A 25,985-nucleotide genomic window follows, 5' to 3' on the forward strand; every position below is an offset into this window, starting at 1 on the left:
CACATACAACAGCTTTTTCCTTTTATAAAACAATCCCAAGGACCACTTGCTTTCATCCAATTTCAGGAAAAAATTGTAGAGGGCCTCATGTTTGAGTCAATGGCACCGGGGAAAGCCTTCGAGTCTGAGGATTCCCGGAGACTTGCAGAGCGCCATTATCCTCACCTAGGCCCTGTCACTCCCACCCAAAGGTAGCCTCAAAAATGATGCCGGGTTTACAGGAAGCACGGCAGACTGAATAATTCCCGCTACTATTGCCCCACGTGCCCATCCCAACCAGGCCTTTGTATCTCCCCCTGTTTTGAGACCTATTACACCATCTACAATTATTAGTTGGGTTTTTTTTTTTTATAATTTTTATTTTCTGCTTAGTCGCCCCAGTAGAGTAATTTAGAACAAGTAATAGAAAATATTTTCATTAGTAGATCCCATTTTACCCCGTTTCACAATTAATTCCAGGACTTGATCAATCCCATACCAAACTACTATTCCAACAAATTCTCATCCACGTACCCACGTCTGTACACCCCAGAGTGTGGACCCCACAAATGTTCTTGAAAAGTCAGGTCATCTAAAAATTCTAGTGCATGTAGAAAAGCCGTGGAGACACCATCACGTGTTTCTCAACGTAAGCAATAAATAGCCAGGTCTTTCACCGGGAAGGAACAACCACGGGAAGGGCAGCATCCAAAATGGAAAACCACCTATGCCAAAACATGGTATCCATCAACAGACAGCTGTTTCGGGGTATTTGCCCCTCATCAGTGTGGAGTAGGAAACTGGCTATTAGGAGCAGTGCCTAGTAAAAGGACTATAAACATAAGGATGAATGACCTCGGGGAGATTAAAACATCCAACACCGCGGAGACACCATCACGTGTTTCTCAATGCAGTGATCCAGAACACTGCTCCCATCCCTTTGGCATAGGTGGTTTTCCTTTTTGGATGCTGCCCTTTCCGTGGTTGTTCCTTCCCGGTGAAAGACCTGGCTATTTATTGCTTGCGTTGAGAAACATGTGATGGTGTCTCCGCGGCTTTTCTACATGCATTTGCATATTTCCCATAAGGGAAATTCCTTACGTATTTTTATTTTTACGTCTCTACGTTATAAATTTCTGTGAAGCACATCTAGATATGTTCCTTAGGGGGTCTAGTTAACAAAATTGTGTAACTTGTGGGGGGTTTCCATTGTTTAGGCACATCAGGGGCTCTCCAAACGCGACATGTCGTCTGATCTCAATTCCATCCAATTCTGCGTTGAAAAAGTCATTGCACAACAAATTTTGTGGTTCATTTTCTCCTTTTACACTTGTGAAAATAAAAAATTTGTTCTGAAGTAAAATTTTTGTGAAAAAAAAGTTCATTTTTTTCCTTACACATTGCTTTAGTTCCTGTGATGCACATAAAGGGTTAATAAACTTCTTTTAATATGGTTTTGATCAGCTTGAGGGGTGCACTTTTTAGAATGGTGTCACTTTTGGGTATTTTCTGCCATATAGACCGCTCAAAGTGACTTCAAATGTGAGGTGGTCCCTAAAAAAAAAAAAAAAAAAAAAAGGGTTTCTCCTACGCCTCATTGGGGAACACAGGACCATGGGTGTTATGCTGCTGCCACTAGGAGGACACTAAGTGAACACACAAAAAATTAACTCCTCCTCTGCAGTATACACCCTCTGTCTGGCTAAGATTGAACCAGTTCTTGCTTAGTGTCTGTAGGAGGCACTTGGGTCTGCTTTTAGACCCCAACGTTTTTATTTTATTTTTACTTTTCTGTAAATTTTTATTTTTAAATTAACGGAGTGAAGGGGGCGACTGATCCTTTCAAGGTTCCGATATCCCCCGAATCATCAACAGGCGAGCACGTGGAGTATACCTCCCCGTACCCTCTCCTGCGATGTGGGATGCCATACCTGAGCTCACTTCAGGGGCGACGGTTCCTTCACGGTCCCGATCTCCCCACACTAGCAACAAGCGACCACATGGAGTGTCGCCTCCATGTATCCTTTCCTGGAGCCAGGTCTACAGCCAGATATTTTGCCCAATACAGAGGCCCCCACTATTGCGTCTGTGCAGCCCCCACTGCATCACCACTGACAGAAAGCAGGTGATGGAAGGAGGCAGTCCGTCCCTCCCCACCTCCCTATCAAAGCGATGGTGGATTGAGTGGTCTAAGAGGCACAGCACCCTTTTGGCTCTGCTACATCTGCGCTGCAGCATCTGACTGTGAGTAAGCTCAGCGTCCAGCGGCGACAGGAGGGCTCTCCTCAGGCACAGTGAAGGTCCTGACCCCTGGGGGTGGGTGTCCCGTATGTCCGGCGGCATTTTCGCCGCTTCCACGCTCTCCTCTCATCACGCGCCGGCTGGCGCCGGACTAGGCCGCGGTTACCTCTTACTATGCCCACCCGGGCGCCTCCGCCCACGGCCCAAAAATTGAGTCCCCGGCTTCTGTCAGGGCTAGGCCCGACTCTGCCCTTAATTCCACCCACAGGGGCGGACCTCTCTGTGCTTCAGGCACTTCTCATACCAAACGAAAAGCGCCACTGTAATCTCGGCAGCCATCTTGGACACACACGTGTGTCACTGCGTTTTTTCATTGCGATATCTGACACAGCAGAGCGGGCAGGAACAGCAATAAACAGCGTGGACAAGGGACACCGACCTTGGGGGCACAAGACACAGGACCTGGGTAAGCTACAAAACTGCGCTTAACCCCTTCTCTGCTGTACACTACACTTTCTGCGCAGCCTGTCATCCGGCATGCTTCCGTCAGCCAGCACAGGTCGTTCCCTAGCAAGATCCGCACAAGATTCTAGGAAGGGGACCCATACTACGCCTCCCGCACACTCTTGTGCTTCAGGGTCCGTGAGTCCCATTTCCTGCTCCCCCTCTGAACGGGTTCACAGCAAATATGACTCAAAATAGAGTCTGACGTCTCCATAGATCCGGACTCAGGAGTGTCAGGAGACGGTCGATACCCTCATCGAGGCAGTCAACAAGACTCTGAGGGGGAAGGAAAACTCTTCCGCTATACCACATCACGCGGTGTCCTTCAAAAGGGCTATCATCCCCATAGGGTGTTTGTCAATCACCCCGAGTTTATGGACATTGTTCAGGGACATAAGAATCAGCCGGACAAGCGTTTTCACCTGGGCAGAAGCCCCTTGAAACAGGAAATCCCTTTGCTCCTGATCTAAGGAAGAGCTGGATAGTTCCCGTCAGTAGATCCTCCCATATCGCGCTCTCATCGATTTAAAAATCCTACTAACCGACAGATTAAAAATCTTGCTCGGTCAGCCTTTGAAGCCTCCAGCTCTGCACTTTCTCCATCCTTTGCTGCGATGGGTGGCTAAAGCTATGGCCATTTGGGCAGAGGACCTTTCTAAATTGATTCAAGAGAGTAACCTCCCTCCTGAAGCAGCCAGTCTAGCTAATCAGATTTCCCGACCAGGCGATTACTTGGAACACGCCTCTCTAGATGCAGCCAATTGCGCTGCGTTGGCAGCTGCAAATGCCATCAGCATCAGGAGGGCATTGAGTCAGAGAGTGGCGCGCGGATTCCGCTTCAAAAAAGTCCCTAACCTCTCTGCCTTTACAGAGCGGTCGTCTATTTGGAGAGAAACTAAATCAACTTACAGTATCTCCGATGCTACTGGAGGGAAAAGTAAATTCCTTCTCCAGCGTAAGCCTAGCCGGCCTTTTTCGGAGTCAACAACAGACTCGGTTCCGGACTTTTCACGGCAACATGAGCTGGCCCTCTACGTCTGCTTCTTCCGGCTCGGGACGTCCTTCGCGTAAAGACAGGGGCTCCCCAGGTCTCATATAGACCCAGTCCCTCATGGAAAAGCAGACGAAAACTGTCTAGCCCCTAGGGAATTTTCTGCGCAATGACTCCTTTCGGTATCAGACGGACACCAGCAAATTTAAGCGGCCGTCTGCTTTTTGTTCTGTCAGACCCGGCTGTCGGCCGTTCACGACATGTGGGTCAGGGACCTGGTGTCTTCTGGATACAAAATAGAGCTCTCTTTTTCCCCGCCCCCACTTTTTTCCAGTCTCGTTCCCCCAAAATAGAATCGCAGGTGACGGCTTTCTACCAAGCCATAGACACACGCCGCAAAAACGGAGTCATCATTCCAGTGCCCAAAGACGAAGGGTTCAAAGGGTTTTACTTGAACCTGTTCGTGGTTCCAAAAAAGGACGGAACAGTGCGCCCCATACTGGATCTAAGGCTCTTAAACTAATTTGTCAGAGTTTGTCACTTCCAAATGCAGTCCCTCTGCTCGGTGATCACCTCAATGCAGAAGTGGAAGTTTTTCGCATCTATGAACATCCGAGATGCTAATCTCCATATCCCGTTTTATTCCACCTCACAAAGATTCCTACGTTTCGTGATTCACGACGAACACTTCCAGTTTACTGCTTTGCCCTTCGGCCTCGCCACTGCCCGAAGGGTGTTCACCAAGGTCATGGCGGCAGTCATATCCTTTCTTCATTCTTGGGGCATGGCTGTTCTACCTTACATAGACGACCTATTAATCAAAGGTCCATCTTTTCAGGCCCGCGCAGACTGCGTAAGCATCACGGTGGATACTCTTTTTATCAGCTGGGTTGGATGATGAACTTAGACAAATCGTCGCCGGTACCAGCTCAGCAGATACCCTTCTTAGGCATGATCCTAGACACCTCCCAGGGGTTGGCGCCCCTTCCTCCAGAAAAAAAAAATTGTAGCTTTACAACAGGGAGCACTCATGCTCTCCCGACAGCCTAGGACAGGACCCCATTCTCTTTAGACCGTCGGATCCGGATGTGTCAGCGGGTCAGACTGACCCTCAGACGGTGGACGGTGAGGTCTTCTCTGGACCAGAGAAAGTCCTTTTTTTCCAGTACACTGGTTGGTGTTGACCACTGACGCCAGTCTCCTGGGTTGGGGAGTGGTCTTCTGTCATCACACAGCCCAGGGACGCTGGGCTGCTCTGGAATTGCGTCTCTCAATCAATCTCTCGGAAATACGAGCAATCAGATTAGCCCTTTAGTGGTTTTTTCATCATCTTCTGGCAGGTCACCCCATCTGCATTCAATTGGACAACGCCACAGCTGTGGCGTACATCAACCGTCAGAGGGGGCACCCGCAGCAATCTTGCGATACTTTAAGTAAAGTTACATTCCCCGATGGGTCGAGAGGAATCGCTCGATCATCTCAGCACATCCCGGGAGTAGAACATTGGGCGGCAGACTTTCTCAGCCATCAGGGTCTCACCTCGGGAGAATGGCCTCTTCATCTCGAAGTCTTTCAGCATCTCTGGGGGACGCCGGATGTCAATCTTATGGCCTCAAGGCTGAATGCGCAGGTTCCAAAGTTCATAGTCTGTTCTTGCGATCCGTTAGCCATCGGGGTGGACGCACTAGTTCTCCCGTGGCATCAGTTTCGCCTTCCTTATGTGTTCCCCCCCCCCTCCCATTACTCTGAGGGTCATCAGGAAGATCAGAGCGGAAGGGATCCCGCTGATTCTGGTCGCGCCAGATTGGCCCCGTCGAGCGTGGTACACGCAACTGGCACAGCTCGGCGCCGACGTTCCCTGGAGGTTGCCAGATCGTCCCGACCTGCTTTACCATGGGCTGATTTACCACCAGAAATCGGGGGCCCTGCCTTAAACAGCTTGGCTGTTGAAACTTGGGTTTTTAGCCTAAACCATTTTTTCCCAACAGGTGGTTTCCACCCTGATTAGCGCTCGGAAACCTATGTCAATGCACGTTTATCATCGCGCTTAGAACACTTTTTTTCTCATGATGCCAGGACCGTGGTCGGTTCCCCCTCGTGTTTTTCAATTCCTTCCATTTTGGAATTTCTCCAGACTTGTCTCGGGTCAAGTCTAGCGCTTCGTTCTCTGAAATGCCAGATTTCTGCTTTATTCGTCCTAATGAGATGAACGAGTATTTCAATAGATTTAGCAGTACATGTGCACTGCCAACTGATAGTGGATGGGAATTGGGTGCAAATTCTGCAACATCGATATTGAAGGATGAGCAGACTAAATTTAAAGTATCCGGAAATGATGTGAGGGGGCAGTTTAAATCACTTAACATTGGTAAAGCAGCAGGACCTGATGGACTCAGCTCACGTATCCTTAAAGTTTGTGCAGACCAGCTGTGTACTGTCTTTACACGCCTATTTAATGGAAGTATACAAACACAGAGGGTACCTGTATTATGGAAAACTTCCTGTCTGGTGCCGGTACCCAAGACTTCTTCTCCTGCAACCCTAAATGACTATCGTCCTGTAGCCTTAACATCTCACGCTATGAAGGCCTTGGAAAGATTAGTGCTTGCTCACTTAAGACCAAGGGTCAATGCTTTTATCGATCCCCTTCAGTTTGCCTACCGACATAGATTGGGGGTGGATGATGCTATTCTTTCTCTGTTACATAGGGTACACTCATTTCTGGAGACTGACGGAACCATGGTGCGAGTGATGATCTTCGATTTTGTCGAGTGCATTTAACTCCCTGCAGCCACTTTTACTACACAAAAAGATGACTGATATGAAGGTTGAGGAGGGGATGAGAAATTGGATAACTGACTACCTATCAGATCGGCCACAGTTTGTACAGATGGGAGCAGTGGTGTCAAGCAGATTATTGAGCAGTGTAGGTGCCCCCCAGGGAACGGTGCTTGCGCCCTTTCTATTCACACTGTATACTTCAGACTTTCAGTATAAATCTGAACTTTGCCACCTTCAAAAATTTTCGGATGACTCTGTGGTTGTGGGATGTATTAGGGGAGATCGGGGGGATGAGGAATACAGAAGGGTGGTGTCGAATTTCGTGGATTGGTGCAATGGTAACTATCTACAACTAAATGTTAAGAAAGCTAAGGAGTTGGTGGCCAACTATAGCAGGCTAAAGATAGAATGCTTACCGATCACTATTGCTGGTCAGGAGGTAGAGCAGGTGGAGAGTTACAAATATTTGGGGGTCCATTTGGATTGCAAACTGGACTGGAGATGCCACTCAGAGTTTGTCTACAAGAAGGGGATGAGCAGACTGTATTTCCTAAGGAAACTGAGGTCTTTTAATGTGTGTAGCAAAATGTTAGAAATGTTCTACCAATCTGTAGTGGCAAGTGCGATCTTTTTTTGCAATCACGTGCTGGGGTAGTAGTGTGCGGGCCTCTGATGCTAATAAGCTGAATAAGATTATTAAGAAGGCAAGTTCTGCTGTCGGCTGTAATCTGGACTCTTTTGGGGAGGTAGTGGAGAAAAGAACTCTGAAAAAGTGTATGACAATTATGAACAATAATGCACATCCACTATATGAGCTATTCATGAGACAGAAGAGCACCTTCAGCAACCGGCTAATACTTCTGAGGTGTAAGAAGGAAAAATATAGGAAATCGTTTGTGCCAACTGCCATGGGGATGTACAACAATAACATTAGGGTTAAACCACCAAGGTGAATGTCTACTTATTTCTCTACATTTCAGTTCACTCGTTGTGTATGTCCTATTCTAATGTATAATGTTTTTCTGTCAACAAACTGTCATGTCAACTATGTAATTCCTTTATGATTTTTATGATTTAAGTTGTGCTGCTGTGATACCATAATTTCCCACGGGATCAATAAAGTGTATCGTATCGTATCGTATTCCAACGCAGGATAGTGACCAGATTGCAGGTGAAGACCTACATTCAGGAGGTAGTCTACATGGTACCTCCTTATGAAATACCATTGGAATCCTGGGATCTTAATATGGTCATAGGTGTTCTTCAGGAGACTCCTTTCAAATCATTGCAGGATGTATCACTAACCTTGCTTTCTTGGAAGGTAGCGTTTCTGGTGGTGGTAACGTCGGTCAGACGGGTCTTGGAGTTAGCGGCTCTATCCTGCCGAACTCCGTTCCTCATTTTCCACCAAGACAAGGTAGTCTTGAGAAAGGCTCCGTTCTTCCTACCGAAGGTCGTCTCTTCTTTCCACCTAAACGAGGACATTCTCTTGCCTTCGTTTTGTCCAGTACCTGTCCATCGTATTTAGAGGGCTCTTCACACACTCGTTGTGGTGAGAGCTCTTAGAAAGTACGTCTCACGGACGGCGCCTTTCCGCAAGCCGGATGCCCTGTTTGCGCTTCCAGAGGGGCTCAGGAAAGGTCTCCCTGCTTCTAAGGCCACACTAGCTAAGTGGATACGCCTGGCTATGTAGGAATCCTACCATGTCAGGAACACTCCTGTCCCAGCAGGTATTAAGGCACATTCGACTCGGGCAGTGGGCGCCTCTTGGGGCATTCGGCACCAGCATCAGCACAACAGGTCGGCAAAGCTGCAACTTGGTCCAGTTTGCATATTTTTACTAAACATTACCACGTTAATTCTCAATCCTCAGCAGATGCTGCCCTTGGCAGGCACATTCTGCAGTACCTCAGCTACAGGTCCTTCTCAAAAAATTAGCATATAGTGTTAAATTTCATTATTTACCATAATGTAATGATTACAATTAAACTTTCATATATTATAGATTCATTATCCACCAACTGAAATTTGTCAGGTCTTTTATTGTTTTAATACTGATGATTTTGGCATACAACTCCTGATAACCCAAAAAACCTGTCTCAATAAATTAGCATATTTCACCCATCCAATCAAATAAAAGTGTTTTTTTAATAACAAACAAAAAAAACAACAAATAATAATGTTCAGTTATGCACTCAATACTTGGTCGGGAATCCTTTGGCAGAAATGACTGCTTCAATGCGGCGTGGCATGGAGGCAATCAGCCTGTGACACTGCTGAGATGTTATGGAGGCCCAGGATGCTTCAATAGCGGCCTTAAGCTCATCCAGAGTGTTGGGTCTTGCGTCTCTCAACTTTCTCTTCACAATATCCCACAGATTCTCTATGGGGTTCAGGTCAGGAGAGTTGGCAGGCCAATTGAGCACAGTAATACCATGGTCAGTAAATCATTTACCAGTGGTTTTGGCACTGTGAGCAGGTGCCAGGTCGTGCTGAAAAATGAAATCTTCATCTCCATAAAGCATTTCAGCCGATGGAAGCATGAAGTGCTCCAAAATCTCCTGATAGCTAGCTGCATTGACCCTGCCCTTGATGAAACACAGTGGACCAACACCAGCAGCTGACATGGCACCCCACACCATCACTGACTGTGGGTACTTGACACTGGACTTCAGGCATTTTGGCATTTCCTTCTCCCCAGTCTTCCTCCAGACTCTGGCACCTTGATTTCCGAATGACATGCAAAATTTGCTTTCATCAGAAAAAAGTACTTGGGACCACTTAGCAACAGTCCAGTGCTGCTTCTCTGTAGCCCAGGTCAGGCGCCTCTGCCGCTGTTTATGGTTCAAAAGTGGCTTTACCTGGGGAATGCGGCACCTGTAGCCCATTTCCTGCACACGCCTGTGCACGGTGGCTCTGGATGTTTCCACACCAGACTCAGTCCACTGCTTCCTCAGGTTCCCCAAGGTCTGGAATCGGTCCTTCTCCACAATCTTCCTCAGGGTCCGGTCTCCTCTTCTCGTTGTACAGCGTTTTCTGCCACATTGTTTCCTTCCAACAGACTTACCATTGAGGTGCCTTGATACAGCACTCTGGGAACAGCCTATTTGTTGAGAAATTTCTTTCTGGGTCTTACCCTCTTGCTTGAGGGTGTCAATGATGGCCTTCTTGACATCTGTCAGGTCGCTAGTCTTACCCATGATGGGGGTTTTGAGTAATGAACCAGGCAGGGAGTTTATAAAAGCCTCAGGTATCTTTTGCATGTGTTTAGAGTTAATTAGTTGATTCAGAAGATTAGGGTAATAGGTCGTTTAGAGAACCTTTTCTTGATATGCTAATTTATTGAGACAGGTTTTTTGGGTTATCAGGAGTTGTATGCCAAAATCATCAGTATTAAAACAATAAAAGACCTGACAAATTTCAGTTGGTGGATAATGAATCTATAATATATGAAAGTTTAATTGTAATCATTACATTATGGTAAATAATGAAATTTAACACTATATGCTAATTTTTTGAGAAGGACCTGTATAAGCTAGCGGTACATGGGGTATTAGCAGTTGTGTTATTTCCCACCCAGGGACTGCTTTAGGACGTCCCATGGTCCTGTGTCCCCCAATGAGGCGTTGGAGAAATAGGGATTTTTGTGTACTCACCGTAAAATCCTTTTCTCCGAGCCAATCATTGAGGGACACAGCACCCACCCTATTAGCCTATTTGCTTGTTGTTAATCCTTCAGTTTTGACATAGTTTATTGTCTTTTGTTTAATGCTCCTACTGCTTTGCTACCAAACTGGTTCAATCTTAGCCAGACAGAGGGTGTATACTGCAGAGGAGGAGTTCATTTTTTCTGTGTTCACTTAGTGTCCTCCTAGTAGCAGCAGCATAACACCCATGGTCCTGTGTCCCCCAATGATTGGCTCGGAGAAAAGGATTTTACGGTGAGTACACAAAAATCCCTATTTTGTAAAGTTTGTTGTAAAAATGAGAAATCGCTGGTCAACTTTTAACCCTTATAACTTCCTAACAAAAAAAAAGTTTCCAAAATTGTGCTGATGTAAAGATGACATGTGGGAAATGTTATCTATTAACTATTTTGGGTGACATATCTCTCCGATTTAAGGGGATAAAAATTAAAAGTTTGATAATTGTGAAATTTAAAATATTTTCACCATATTTCCATTTTTTTTCATAAACGCAAGTCATATGGAAGAAATTTTACCACTGACATGATGTACAATATGTCATGAAAAAACATTCTGAGAATCAGCGGGATCCGTTAAAGCGTTCCAGAGTTATAACCTCATAAAATGACAGTGGCCAGAATTGTAAAAATTGGCCTGGTCATTAAGCTGCAAATTGGCTCTGTGACTAAGGAGTTAAGTCTGCTCCTTCCTCCCTGCATCTTGGACAGGCATCATCTCCTCTAAGGCCCTTCTTACATAATGCTTTGGGGGGTCCTGTAAACTCTGTACACTTTAAATAATTGAGATCTTTTCTGTGCCATATTGATCGAGATCTTCCCTGTCAATGGAAGGACAACCTCCCATTCCTCCATAGAAAATTCTTCCCACGTCTCTCTACCATCTATCTTTAACCGAGACCATGGGGTCTCCCAGAAGTTTTAACAACAAAGATGTATACAGTAGTGAGAGCAAATGTTTAAAATTAACAGAAATACCCATATTTCTGTATATAATTGTTACACATATTCAAGCTTTTCTTTTCCTGTTGCCAAATTCTTCCAAGTGCAGAAGTTCCTTCACATAAGGTTATGCCATGTAGGGGTATATTTAGAGCACACTTTCATTCCTAGCAAACATTTACGAGTCCTCCATATATTTTGTATAAGTAATAGAGCTTTTGGAATGTCATTCATCTGAAGGTAGTTTAGGACAGTTTCCTACTCTAACAGGTTGCTCACTTTCACCCAGGTATTTCAACACTGATATCTCTGCCTCATGTGTCACCTCCAGGGTCCACCGTGTAAAGCAGGGGTGTCAAACTGCATTCCTCGAGGGCCTCAAACCATGCGTGTTTTCAAGATTGCAGGTGATTAAATTATCACCTGTGCAATGCAAGGAAATCCTGAAAACATGACCTGTTTGCAGCCCTCGAGGAATGCCGTTTGACACCCCTGGTGTAAAGTGTAGGAATTAGGAGGCAAAAAAGTATCCCCATATATGTGGCATTGCTAATTTCACTGATCCTTAGGTAGCTATAACATTTCCAACTTAATTATGGGAATGCCCCTCTTCCAAACAAACTCTCTAAAAATGTAATGCATTTTTCGAAACCAATGTTTAGGAATCCATAATGAAGAGTTATGGAAAATGTATAGAATTGAGGACTAAAGGCACATTTTAATTAAGTTTGTTCTACCTAGCGCCAACAGCGGTAGTTTTTCCCCAGGCACTAACTTTACTCTTCATTTTAGTCACCATAGGCCTGAGATTTAGGGTGATATAATCATGCGTTTTCCTTGTAATGTGAATACCAAGATATTTAAATTTATGGACTTCTGAAATATCTGAAATATTTTCAAGAATTAAGGTGTCTCTGTTTTCTAAAGGAAGTAAAGCTGATTTGGACCAGTTAATATTTAATTCCAAGAATAACCCAAATCTCTCTATAGCTTCCATTATAACGGGGAGTGAAGTATTAAAATTAACAAATAAAGGTAGATCATCAGCATATAATGCAATCTTTTGTTCCCTATCCCCATATTTAAAGCCTTCAATTCCAAGATGTCTTCTAATAATGCAGGCAAGAGGTTCAATCGCTAAGACAAAAAGTAACGGTGATAGAGGGCATCCCTGCCTTGTACCCCTATGCAGTATTTGACAATCAGAAATATTTCCATTAGCCCTTACTCTAGCTGTCAGAGCCATATATAGTAGCATAATCAATTTAATGAAATTAGGACCAAAGTTAATTTCTTTTAGAACAGTCCATAGATAACCCAACCCCACTCCACTCCACACTATCAGCAGGCCTTAGGGGCATGAAAGAAAAGAATAGCCCTATTTCTCAGTTACGCCTGGAACACCTGTATATGTAGGAATAGCCTACATCAATTAATAGCTGTAGATTTATAGGGCATAAAGCATGCAAGATCGGAGTGAGGTTATAGCTGTATTAAGTGTTGTTGTGAGGATCTGGCACAGAATCTTGACATCCAACATCAATAGCGAGATAGGCCTGTATAAAACCGGTACTTCCTTATTCTCTTTGGGTAGCGCCACAATCACAGTCTCCGGTAAGGATCTTGGATGTTCTCCAGGCAGAAATGTACTACACCACTCAAAAAAATAAAGGGAACACTTAAACAACAGAATATAACTCTAAGTAAATCAAACTTCAATGAAATCAAATTGTCCACTTAGGAAGCAACACTGTTTGACAATCTATTTCACAAGCTGTTGTGCAAATGGAATAGACAACAGATGGAAATTATTGGCAATTATCAAGACACAGTCCATAAAGGAGTGGTTCTGCAGGTTGGAACCACAGACCACATCTCGGTACCAATGCTTTCTGGCTGATGTTTTGGTCACTTTTGAATGTTGGTTGTGCTTTCACACTCGTGGTAGCATGAGACGGACTCTACAACCCACACAAGTGGCTCAGGTAGTGCAGCTCATCCAGAATGGCACATCAATGCGAGCTGTGGCAACAAGGTTTGCTGTGTTTGTCAGCATAGTACCAGAGGCTGGAGGCACTACCAGGAGACAGGCCAGTACACCAGGAGACGTGGAGGGGGCCGTAGGAGGACAACAACCCAGCAGCAGGACCGATACCTCAGCCTTTGCGCAAGGAGGAACAGGAAGAGCACTGCCAGAGCCCTGCAAAATGACTTGCATCAGGCCACAAATGTGCATGTGTCTGCACAAACGGTTAGAAACCGATTCCATGAGGATGGTCTGAGTGCCCGACGTCCACATGTGGGGTTGTGCTCACAGCCCAACACCGTGCAGAACGCTTGGCATTTGCCACAGAACACCAGGATTATCAAATTCACCACTGTCGCCCTGTGCTCTTCACAGATGAAAGCAGGTTCACACTGAGCACTTGTGACAGACATGACAGAGTCTGGAGATGCCGTGGAGAGCTATCTGCTGCCTGCATCATCCTTCAGCATGACCAGTTTGGCAGTGGGTCAGTAATGGTGTGAGGTGGCATTTCTTTGGAGGACCACACAGCCCTCCATGTGCTCGTCAGAGGTAGCCTGACTGCCATTAGGCACCGAGATGAGATCCTCAGACCCCTTGTGAGACCATATGCTGGTGCGGTTGGCCCTGGGTTCCTCCTAATGCAGGACAATGCCAGACCTCATGTGGCTGGAGTGTGTCAGCAGTTCCTGCAAGATGGAGGCATTGAAGCTATTGACTGGCCTGCCCATTCCGCAGACCTGAATCCGATTGAACACATCTGGGACATCATGTCTCGCACCATCCACCAACAACACGTTGCACCACAGACTGTCCAGGAGTTGGCGGATGCTTTAGTCCAGGTCTGGGAGGAGATCCCTCAGGAGATCATCCGCCGCCTCATCATGAGCATGCCGAGGCATTGTAGGGAGGTCATACAGGCACGTGGAGGCCACACACACTACTGAGCATCATTTCCTTGTCTTGAACCATTTCCACTGAAGTGTAATCAGCCTGTAACTTCATTTTTCCCTTTGATTTTGAGCATCATTCCAACTCCAGACCTCTGTGGGATATTAGTTGTGATCTACTTTGATAATTTTTAGGTTTTATTGTTCTCAACACATTCCACTATGTAATGAATAAAGATTTACAACTGGAATATTTCATTCAGTGATCTAGGATGTGGGATTTTAGTGTTCCCTTTTTTTTGAGCAGTGTATTAATCATTTCTGAGTAATGTTGCAGTAGTTCGCCCTCAAAAAGCTTATACATTTCTATTGGAAGGTCGTCTGATTCAGGGGCTTTTATCATTAGACATTGACCCCACCGCTTGTTGGATTTCTTTCAACGAGATCGGCAAATCCAAGAAATCTTTATTTTTAACCCCCTGAGAAGCGGGGCCAATCCCTGTTAAGCAGGGGTGTCAAACTGCATTCCTCGAGGGCTGCAAACAGGTCATGTTTTCAGGATTTCCTTGCATTGCGCAGGTGATAATTTAATCACCTGCAGAGAATGATTCCAGCACCTTGTGCAATGCTAAGGAAATCTTGAAAACACGCATGGTTTGAGGCCCTCGAGGAATGCAGTTTGACACCCCTGCTGTTAAGTACTCTGAGAATAGTTAACTCTAAAGGATTATAAAGTAGAGAAGAATCCAAGTACAATTTGCAATATTCTAGGGGTTTTAATAATGATATTGCACTTTGTTAGTTGATAAAACATTTTCTCTTTGTGCATGTGCTTGCTTACCTTATAATCGTCCAGTAGTTTCTCCTTTGTCAGAAAATTGTTGCTTTAAAAACGTGTTTATTACCTGTTTGTTCCAGTAGAAATGACCTTAGATGTTTTTGGACATCCTTCCACCGTGACAAGTTTTCAGGGCATTTTTATTTTTATTTTGCATAGAGCCCAGTTCAGTTGTCTGATATCTTTCCTCCAGCTCCACCCCCCTGTTTCTGCACATTATCTTTTACTATGTTTATTTTGCAAATTAGCGCCCCCATCAAAAAGCTGTTATAGCGTCCATCACTACATTACTCTTGTAGCAAAAGAAATCTGTGGCTAGGTCTGGGCTTCCATTAATAGAATGCTGATCTGACATTCTGCATGAACGACGTTTCATCAACCATACTCAACAACAAATAAACAAAGCAAACAAACATCTGCCATCGGTCAGTGTCTATAACACCTGATAGTCTGGCAGAATGCTATCTAAATTAACTTTTTTGAATGTCCTAAATCTCTGTTGTATAGAATACTTAGTAACACTCATTATCAATATCTTCTTCTTTTTTTTTTTGCCCAACTGAAATTGTGTCCAATCTCATTAAAGGGTTCATTCCAAGTATTTTGTTTATGTATTGCAGGACAGTCAGAAATTGAGAAGGCTTGTGATGTATTGTACCAAAAAGCTGAAATGATAGACTACCGGCATGATGTATTTGACTCTACTGTGGAAGGGCTTCTTATCTTGCCATTATATGGTTCTATGCCAACAGGTAAGACATTGTTTTTCTGTTATTTTTGGTGTAGATACATAAAGAAACACATAATAGCCATATTTTACATGTGAGAGGGTTATATGTTGCTTCTTATGGCCTCGCATACCTGCCAGGACACATGTACACTCAGCAGGTATTATGCTAATTTCGCTTTCATTGTGCATTTGTCTTGGCAGCTAAGTGAGGTCTTAAAGGGAACCGGTCACCCCCCCACCCCAGGCGTTTTTTACTAAAAGCCACCTTGTGATGCACTAATGCTGCATTCTGACAAGGTGGCTCTTTTAGTTCGGGTCCCTGCCACTGCTGAAATAATCGCTTTTATAATTTGTCCCTGATATCTTGAAATAGACTTGGGGGCATGTCTTTTCCCTGGACAGAAACTCATCCCAGCCATCACTCAGGGCCTCTGCGCGCCGGGCTCCGCCTCCTCTGCCTTCACTAACGTCTCACATGGGGGTTCCTGGATTTACCGCTTTGTCAGTGACCACCGCGGTGCGTCCCTCGCTCGCCAAACGACCTTCCACGGTCGGAGCAGCAGACGCAACAGCGACCAATTTGAGGAAGTGAACACACAGCAGTCTCCGTGTGTTCTGCTGCCGCCCTGGCGCCTGCGCTGTAAGTTTTTTTTGTCGGGCATGCGCAGTTTGACAGAATGCAGCATTAGTGCTGCACAAGGTTGCTCTTTTAGTTAAAAAGCCTGGGGGGTGACAGGTTCCCTTTAATATAATCAACACAGCTCACCTCCAATACGGAAGTTATCAGCACTGGAATATCACTCTAAAACTTTGTTATATATTAATACCAATTAGATACCTCTCTAATGATTGACAGTGGCGTTCAAATTGCTTGCTAGTGTGTATGTGGACCGGCAACTTTCCTGCTCACTCCACAATACGGTACCGATAAGTTCCCTTGGTAGCCGGGGGCCTACTGAAGACACTCATTGCTGCTATCTTTGTCATACTATGAGCCAAGTCTTTGATTAGGCTTCAATGAAGAAAGTGAATTTCACAGTATACACCGTGTTCCAAATTATTTTATTTAAATAGATTTTTATTAACAATATAAAGAACATCAGAATGCCATTTACATTGCAATATATCACATACACATTTTCTTATTTAATAAACCCCAACATTACCCCAACTACCCCCCTCCCCCCTAAGACAGCTCAATCCCAATCTTCACCCCACTGAGGCCTTCTCTGCCTCGTGCAATTTATCCTTATCCAGGTCTTAAGGTACCTTCACAGTAAGCGACGCTGCAGCGATACCGACAAAGATCCGGATCGCTGCAGCGTCGCTGTTTGGTCGCTGGAGAGCTGTCACACAGACCGCTCTCCAGCGACCAACGATGTCGGTAACCAGGGTAAACATCGGGTAACTAAGCGCAGGGCCGCGCTTAGTAACCGATGTTTACCCTGGTTACAATCCTAAAAGTAAAAAAAAACAAACAGTACATACTTACCTACAGCCGTCTGTCCTCCAGCGCTGTGCTCTGCTCTCCTCCTGTACTGTCTGTGTGAGCACAGCGGCCGGAAAGCAGAGCGGTGACGTCACTGCTCTGTTTTCCGGCTGACCGACGCTCACAGCCAGTACAGGAGGAGTGCAGAGCACAGCGCTGGAGGACAGACAGCGGTAGGTAAGTATGTACTGTTTGTTTTTTCTTTACTTTTAGGATGGTAACCAGGGTAAACATCGGGTTACTAAGCGCGGCCCTGCACTTAGTTACCCGATGTCTTCACTGGTAACCAGGGTAAACATCGCTGAATCGGTGTCACACACGCCGATCCAGCGATGTCAGGAGGAGTCCAGCGACGAAATAAAGTTCTGGACTTTATTCAGCGACCAACGATCTCCCAGCAGGGGCCTGATCGTTGGTCGCTGTCACACATAACGATTTCATTAACGATATCGTTGCTACGTCACAAAAAGCAACGATATCGTTAACAATATCGTTATGTGTGAAGGTACCTTTAAGAAACTCGACGTCTATACTCCTCAATCCAATTCAAGCCAAGGAGACCACATCTTATTAAACATTTCTATTTTCCCCCTTTTTTTGTACACCCCCTTTTCCAATTTTAGACCATGTTGAACATATTGGAGAAATTCCCTTCTCGCAGGTGGTTCCGCATTTATCCAATTTCGTGCTATTACTTTCCTGGCCATGTATAGTAGCCTAGCGATTGCAATCTTCCAAGTATTGTCAACTCCAATTTCTTCCACATATCCCAGCACGCATACTATCGGCTCTCTAAGAACTCTACACTTATACGCTACTTCAACCCGGCTCAAAACCACCACCCAAAAAGCAGCCAGCCTAGGACACGTCCACATCATGTGATATATTCCTGCATTCTCACTCGCACACCTCAGGCACTCAGAATTGGCACGCAATCCCGCTTTGTATAGCACTTCCGGAGATTTATATACTCTATGCAGAATATATAGCTGCGAGAGTCTATATGGTTCACTCAAGGATAGTCGCGGAACCCACTCCATCACCGATTCCCAGGTTTCATTCTCCATCGGCCCCACGTCCCTCTCCCACTTAGCTCTCGCCTTTATAGGGAAATCTAGCAAAAACGTGTGCATAAGGTCCTTATACAGAGTGGAAATAACTCCCCTTGTAGTCCCGTCACCACACACATACTCCAACACTATATCATCTTGAACACTGATATCAACCTTTTTATTCTGAGCTCTAAAGGCATGTCTCATCTGCGCATACTGATATTCCCCTGTGGATCGCAGACCAAATTCTACCTGCAGTTGGGAAAAGGACTTCAATGCCTGCTGCTGGATTATCTGGTGAACAAAGCAAATTCCCTTATTCTGCCATTCCATCAGTCCCCCCAAGGCCTCAAATTCCTTTAAATTGTTGTTAGACCATATCGGTGTGAATCTAGTCAACCCTGTAACCCCGCGAATCTGCCTTAGTCTATTCCATCATTTGCGAATCAGGAACAGGGTTGGGTATACTCTCCCCAAAGCGCCCAAGGAGCCATCCTCCAAACACCTGACCACCGGTCGTCGGTCCGTCACCTCTTCCATTAGATGTTGTACTGCACTGGATGACGCCCCTCGCGCCCAGCCCTTCAAATGCTGGCTCTGGGCCGCAAGGAAGTATATTTCCGGGATGGGCAAAGCCAATCCACCATCTTCCTTGGGTCGCTGAAGCGTCTCCGGGCTAATACGTGAATATTGTCTTCCCCATATCAAACTTCTAAAGAGGGCATTAATCTGCCTGAACTTCCCCCGAGGGATCCAAATTGGTGCGTTATGTAGAACATATAGAATTTTTGGCATCAGGACCATTTTAATAAGGTTTACCCTACCGACGACCGATAGATGTAGTTTATTCCAGGCATCTACCTTCGCCTTGAGTACCCCCATAACAGGAGTCAAATTCCTTTGCAGGAACTCCTCAATTGGCACCGAAATCCATATTCCAAGGTATTTAAATTGGGAAACCACCTTTAGCCTCTCATCCCCAACATCCTCACTCACATTCTCTCCTACGTCATCCACCCTAAAAAGAACCGACTTATCCCAATTAATTGTTAGTCCCGACACAGTACCAAATCTCTCAACAATTTCAATGGCCCCTCTTAGTGAATCGTCTGGATCCGCCAGGAACAGCAAAACATCATCCGCGTATAACGCTATTTTTTCCTCTGCTTTCCCATACCTAAACCCAGGGACCCTATCAGACTGCCGAATCTTAGCAGCAAGAGGTTCTACAGCCAACGCGAACAGGAGGGGTGAGAGCGGGCATCCCTGCCTAGTGCCCCTAGCCAGCTCTATAGGTCGAGACAGCTCCCCGTTTACTCTAATTCTAGCCGACGGTAATGAATACAACAGCTCTATCCAGGCCACAAACTGCGGACCAAACCCCATACGTTCCAGCACCTGCCAGAGGTATCCCCATTCAACACTGTCAAACGCCTTATGCGCATCTAGCGATGCAATCACTCTTCGACCACAGTTATCAGACTCTACCTGCAAATTTACATATAATCTCCGCAAATTGATCGCCGTTGATCTATCAGGCATAAAGCCAGATTGGTCCGAGTGCACCAGACTCTCAATAACACTAGAGAGGCGGAGAGCCAACACTTTGGCCAGAAGCTTGACATCAATAGTAAAGAAATTGGGCGGTATGACTCCGGTTTCCCCAAGTCCTTATCCTCCTTTGGAATAACCACTATTATGGCCTCTGTCATAGAGGCTGGCAAGCACCCACAGGACCTAGCTTCCTCCAGTACCATTTTTAATCTAGGAATCAACACTTCTACCAAACCTTTATAGATCTCAGCGGGTAGCCCATCAACCCCAGGCGCCTTCCCATTAGCCATGGACATCAATGCCCGACTCAATTCCTCCTCAGTGATAGGGGCCTCAAGGCTCTCCCTATCTGCCTCATTCAGTCTCGGCAGATCCAGACCCTCCAAGAAGGTCAATGTGTCCTCGACCGATTCATCAACCCGAGAGGAATACAAATCTGCATAGAAGTCCGCGAAGGCCCTCAAGATTTCAGGCGTTTCCGTTATTCTACCTCCACTTGCAGATTCCAAGGAGTGTATATATGAAGACCCTCTCTGAGCAGTAGCCACTACCGACAGCATATGTCCCACTGTTTCTCCCTCCTGATAAAACAATACCCTTTGGAAATCCCGTTTCCTCTCAGCTTTGCCTAACAGAATTTTTTCCAAATGATTTTGTGCGTTTTTCATCCTTCTCTCTGCCTCAGGGGTTCCCAGTGTGGCCATCCCGTCTTCTGCTTCCTTCAACTCCTCAATTGCCGCTTTTTCTGCCTCCCTCGTCCTCCGCTTACATCTACTAATGTCCCTAAACAGTAGTCCCCTCAGATACGCCTTCATTGCATCCCAACGTGTTCCAAATTATTATGCAAATGATATTTTTCTCGGATTTTCCTAAATGGTCGATGCAAATGACAGTCAGTCTAATAAAAATCATCACCCGTTAGAGTATACATCAAATTTTATTGAAGACACCTCCCAATGATAACAGTATAATCTCCAAAATAAATAAAAACTCGAAATGCACTGTTCCAAATTATTAGGCACAGTAGAATTTCTAAACATTTGATATGTTTTAAAGAACTGAAAATGCTCATTTGTGGAATTTGCAGCATTAGGAGGTCACATTCACTGAACAAAAAGCTATTTAACTCCAAAACCTCCTAACAGGCCAAGTTACATGTTAACATAGGAACCCTTCTTTGATATTACCTTCACAATTCTTGCATCCATTGAATTTGTGAGTTTTTGGAGAGTTTCTGCTTGCATTCCTTTGCATGAAGTCAGAATAGCCTCCCAGAGCTGCTGTTTTGATGTGAACTGCCTGCCACCCTCATAGATCTTTTGCTTGATGATACTCCAAATGTTCTCTATAGGGTTGAGGTCAGGAGAAGATGGTGGCCACACCATGAGTTTATCTCCTTTTATGCCCATAGCAGCCAATGACTCAGAGGTATTCTTTGCAGCATGAGATGGGGCATTGTCATGCATGAAGATGATTTTGCTCCTGAAGGCACGTTTCTGCTTTTTATACCATGGAAGAAAGTTGTCAGTCAGAAACTCTATATACTTTGCAGAGGTCATTTACAGATCTTCAGGAACCTTAAAGGGCCCTAACTGCTGTTTTCCACATGATTCCGGCCCAAAACATGACTCCTCCACCTCCTTGCTGACGTCGCAGCCTTGTTGAGACATGATGGCCATCCACCAACCATCCATTACTCCATCCATCTGGACCATCCAGGGTTGCTCAACACTCATCAGTAAACAAGACTGTTTAAAAATTAGTCTTCATGTATGTTTGGACCCACTGCAACGTTTCGGCTTGTGAGCACTGTTTGGGGGTGGCCGAATAATAGGTTTATGCACCACAGCAAGCCTTTGAAGGATCCTACACCTTGAGGTTCGAGGGACTCCAGAGGCACCAGCAGCTTCAAATAACTGTTTGCTGCTTTGTAATGGTATTTTGGCAGCTGCTCTCTTAATCCAATGAATTTGTCTGGCAGAAGCCTTCCACATTATGCCTTTATCTGCATGAACTCTGTCTGTGCTCTGTTTCAGTCACAAATCTCTCAGTATGATGATCACTCTTACGTTTTCGGGAAATATCTAATGTTTTCATATTTCGACCAAGGCATTGCACTATTTAGCAGTAAAAAGATCCTTTTTATTTCCCATATTGCTTGAAGCCTTTGGCCTGCTTAATAATGTGGAACATCATTTCTAAGTACCGTATATACTCGAGTATAAGCCGAGATTTTCAGCCCAAATTTTTGGGCTGAAAGTGCCCCTCTCGGCTTATACTCGAGTCACGGTCGTCGGCGGGTGAGGGGGTGAGGGCGCTGAGGCATACTTACCTGCTTCCAGCGATCCTGGCGCTCCCCCTGCCGTCCCACGGTCTTCGGTGCTGCAGTTCTTCCACTGTTCAGCGGTCACGTGGGACCGCTCATTAGAGAAATGAATAAGCGGCTCCACCTCCCATAGGGGTGGAGCCGCATATTCATTTCTCTAATCAGCGGTGCCGGTGACCGCTGATAGAGGAAGAAGCTGCGGCACCGAAGACAGCTGTCCGGGAGAAGGAGCCGGACGCCGGGACCAGGTAAGTATCGCATATTTACCTGTCCACGTTCCAGCTGCCGGGCGCCGCTCCATCTTCCCGGCGTCTATCTGCACTGACTGTTCAGGTCAGAGGGCGCGATGACGCGTATAGTGTGCGCGGCGCCCTCTGCCTGATCAGTCAGAGCGGAGAGACACCGAGACCAGACGCTGGGAGCTGCAAGCAAGAAAGGTGAGTATGGCATTTTTTTTTTTTTTTTATTGCAGCAGCAGCAATGGCACAGATTTATGTGGAGCATCTATGGGGAAATAATGAACGGTGCAGCGCACTATATGGCACAGCTATGGGGAAATATGAACGGTGCAGAGCACTATATGGCAGAGCTATGGGGCAATAATGAACGGTGCAGAGCACTATATGGCACAGCTATGGGGCAAGAATGAACGGTGCAGAGCACTATATGGCAGAGCTATGGGGAAATATGAACGGTGCAGAGCACTATATGGCACAGCTATGGGGCAATATGAACGGTGCAGAGCACTATATGGCAGAGCTATGGGGCAATATGAACGGTGCAGAGCACTATATGGCACAGCTATGGGGCAAGAATGATCTATTTTTATTTTTGAAATTCACCGGTAAATGCTGCATTTCCACCCTAGGCTTATACTTTCCCAGTTTTTTGTGGCAAAATCGGCTTATACTCGGGTCGGCTTATACTCGAGTATATACGGTAGTTTTCCTTTATTTAGAATCACCTGGAAAACTAATTATCACGTGTTTAAGATTGATTTCAGTGATCCACTGAGCCCTAAGACACAATACTATCCACGAGTTTATTTGAAAAACAAAACCATTAAATGTTTGACACCTAAATCCAATTTGCATAATAATTTGGAACACACTATACTGTAGAACTGTAGTCTTGCAGTACCTTAAAGAATGAATCGAACTATCCTTAGGAGGACTAAAAATAAATTGTAACTTAAAATTAAATAATAAAGAAATAATACTAAAAAAGTGTTAAAATAATATATATAAAACGCCCCTTTTTCCAGTAAAAAAAAAATGTAGGCATATTTGCTATTGTCGTATCCCTAAGGATTCATGCAATGACCGTATTTGCGGTCCAAGTGCTATCTATTGGAGAAAGCAGATCGCCCTTTGACCAATGTTATTCAATGCAGCAGTACAGAAAAACCATTGTTTTCACAGACTAAATCTGTTTTGCATGTGAAAAAAGTGCAGCGTACATGATTTTCCTCCAAAATTTGGATAAAACTCACCCATTCAAGTCTATGGGTGTGAGAAAAAAAATCTGATGTTTTACAGAGCAACAGTATGGCATCCGATTTTTATGGATATATTGCAATTCTGTAACATAGAAAACTGTAAATGTCCCTGTAATTGATTAATAGCTGCAGATGTAACAAAAAAAACAAAAAACGGATTGTATACAGAAAGCACACAGATGACCAGTGAGAAAAAAGTCATCCCACTTTTCTGAATTCAACGCTAAACTATTTTTTATACAGTCATGTGAACCTGCCCCTGATGGTTCTAACTATCAAAATATAGAATATTTTAACACTTTCTTGTCCAGGCGATTTACTCATTTTTGCTCTTTTTTATTTTTGTGGGCCGAGGTATAGTTTTAAATAGCACCATACATTTTAGCATTCATAGTAGTGGAAAATGTGAAAAAAAAAACCTCCAAGAGCAGTGAAATTAAAAAAAAAAACAATAACAACAACCTGCATTTCCGCAGTTTTTTTCTTTATAGTATAGTAAGGGCTTGTGCGGTAGTTTTTGTTCCAGTGCAATTCATCAAAACGTCGGATCACACTTGGACCAATGTTATTCAATGAGGAGTGCACATGTCCGATCCTTTCTTTTTCCTCAGACCAAGTAACCTGAGGAAAAAAGTTGTGGCATGCACGATTTGCCTCTCATATCGGATGGCACTCACCTACTCATGTCCATGGGTCCGTGCAAAACATATGACTGCACTCGGATGAAATCTCGCTGTCCCATATTCACAGACAGATTGAACAGAGAGGAGAAGATGGAAAAAGGTGTTTTGGTTTTTTTGTTTGTTTTTATAATTACCGTATATACTCGAGTATAAGCCGAGACCCCTAATTTTGCTACAGAAAACTGACTTGAGTATAAGCCTAGGGTGGAAAATGCAGCAGCTACCGGTAAATGTCAAAAATACAAATAGATACCAGTAAAAGTAAAATTAATTGAGACATCAGTAGGTTAAGTGTTTTTGAATATCCATATTGAATCAGGAGCCCCATATAATGCTCCATAAAGTTTATGATGGGCCCCATAAGATGCTCCATACAAAATACGCCCCATATAATGCTCCATACAGTTTATGAAGGGCTCCATAAGATGCTCCATATTAAAATATGTCCCATATAATGCTGCACAAATGCGGATTATGGCCACAAAAGATGCTCCATAAAGATATTTGCCCCTCCACAAACATTTATTATGGCCCCATAAGATGCTCCATACAGACATTTGCCCCATATAATGCTGCACAAATGCTGATTATGGCCCCATAAGATGGTCTATACAGACATTTGCCCCATATAATGCTGCACAAATGCTGATTATGGCCCCATAAGATGCTCCATACAGACATTTGCCCCATATAATGCTGCACAAATGCTGATTATGGCCCCATAAGATGCTCCATACAGACATTTGCCCCATATAATGCTGCACAAATGCTGATTATGGCCCCATAATATGCTCCATACAGACATTTGCCCCATATAATGCTGCACAAATGCGGATTATGGCCCCATAAGATGGTCTATACAGTCATTTGCCCCATATGCTGTTGCTGCGATAAAAAAAAAAATCACATACTCATCTCTCAGGCCCCCGACACTTGCTATATTCACCTGCTCCTCATTCCACCGCCTCTGGGTGCCGCTGTGTCTTCCATCCTCTGCACTGACGATCAGGCAGAGGGCGCACACTAATCGCTTCACCGCGCCCTCTGACCTGAGCGTAAGTGCAGAGGACGGGGAAGACGTGGCGGCTGGCGGCGGTACGAGGAGCAGGTGAATATCGCGCACTGCGTTATATTCACCTGCTCCTGGCGCGGTCCCTGGTTCCCCCTGGCGCCGCAGCTTCTTCCTGTAGTAAGCGGTCACATGGTACCGCTCATTACAGTAATCAGTATGTGGCTCCACCCCATATGGGAGTGGAGTGGGGTCCATATTCATTACTGGAATGAGCGGTACCATGTGACCGGTCACTACAGGAAGAAGCTGCGGCGCCGGGGGAACCAGGGACTGCGCCAGGAGCAGGTGAGTATTATTACACAGCTGCTGCTCCCCTGCCGACCCCTGGGTATGACTCGAGTATAAGCCGAGAGGGGCATTTGCAGCCTAAAAAAATGGGCTGAAATTCTCGGCTTATGCTCGTACGGTACTCTCCACATTCAAGAAACACGGATTCCACTTTGTGTGATTATCATAATCGGACCATTTTTATTGGATGGCGAACATACGGTCGTCTGCACCTGCCCTAAAAGTGAATTGTCAGCATGATTCTCCAGGTCGGTACAATTATGACAATGGGAAAAAAATACAGGGTCCTTTGTAGTGCAGATATCCTTATTAAATGAGTGGTAATTAGTGATGAGCGAGTGTGCTCGTTACTCTAGTTTTCCGAGCATGCTCGGGTGTTCTCCGAGTATTTTGGGCGT

At 45.0% G+C, this 25,985-nt stretch overlaps 1 protein-coding gene across 2 annotated transcripts in view; it reads left to right on the plus strand.

The window, feature by feature from the left end:
- DHX40 (DEAH-box helicase 40) overlaps window positions 1-25,985 on the plus strand; it is a 215,730-nt gene that overhangs the window by 53,703 nt on the left and 136,042 nt on the right. For both annotated transcript variants that reach the window (XM_069757182.1, XM_069757183.1), the window contains one exon: window positions 15,516-15,647. In XM_069757182.1, coding sequence (XP_069613283.1) covers window positions 15,516-15,647 — 132 coding nt within the window. The remainder of the gene's footprint in view (window positions 1-15,515; window positions 15,648-25,985) is intronic.

The sequence above is a fragment of the Ranitomeya imitator genome, chromosome 3, assembly GCF_032444005.1.
Source record: "Ranitomeya imitator isolate aRanImi1 chromosome 3, aRanImi1.pri, whole genome shotgun sequence".
Lineage (NCBI taxonomy): Eukaryota > Metazoa > Chordata > Amphibia > Anura > Dendrobatidae > Ranitomeya > Ranitomeya imitator.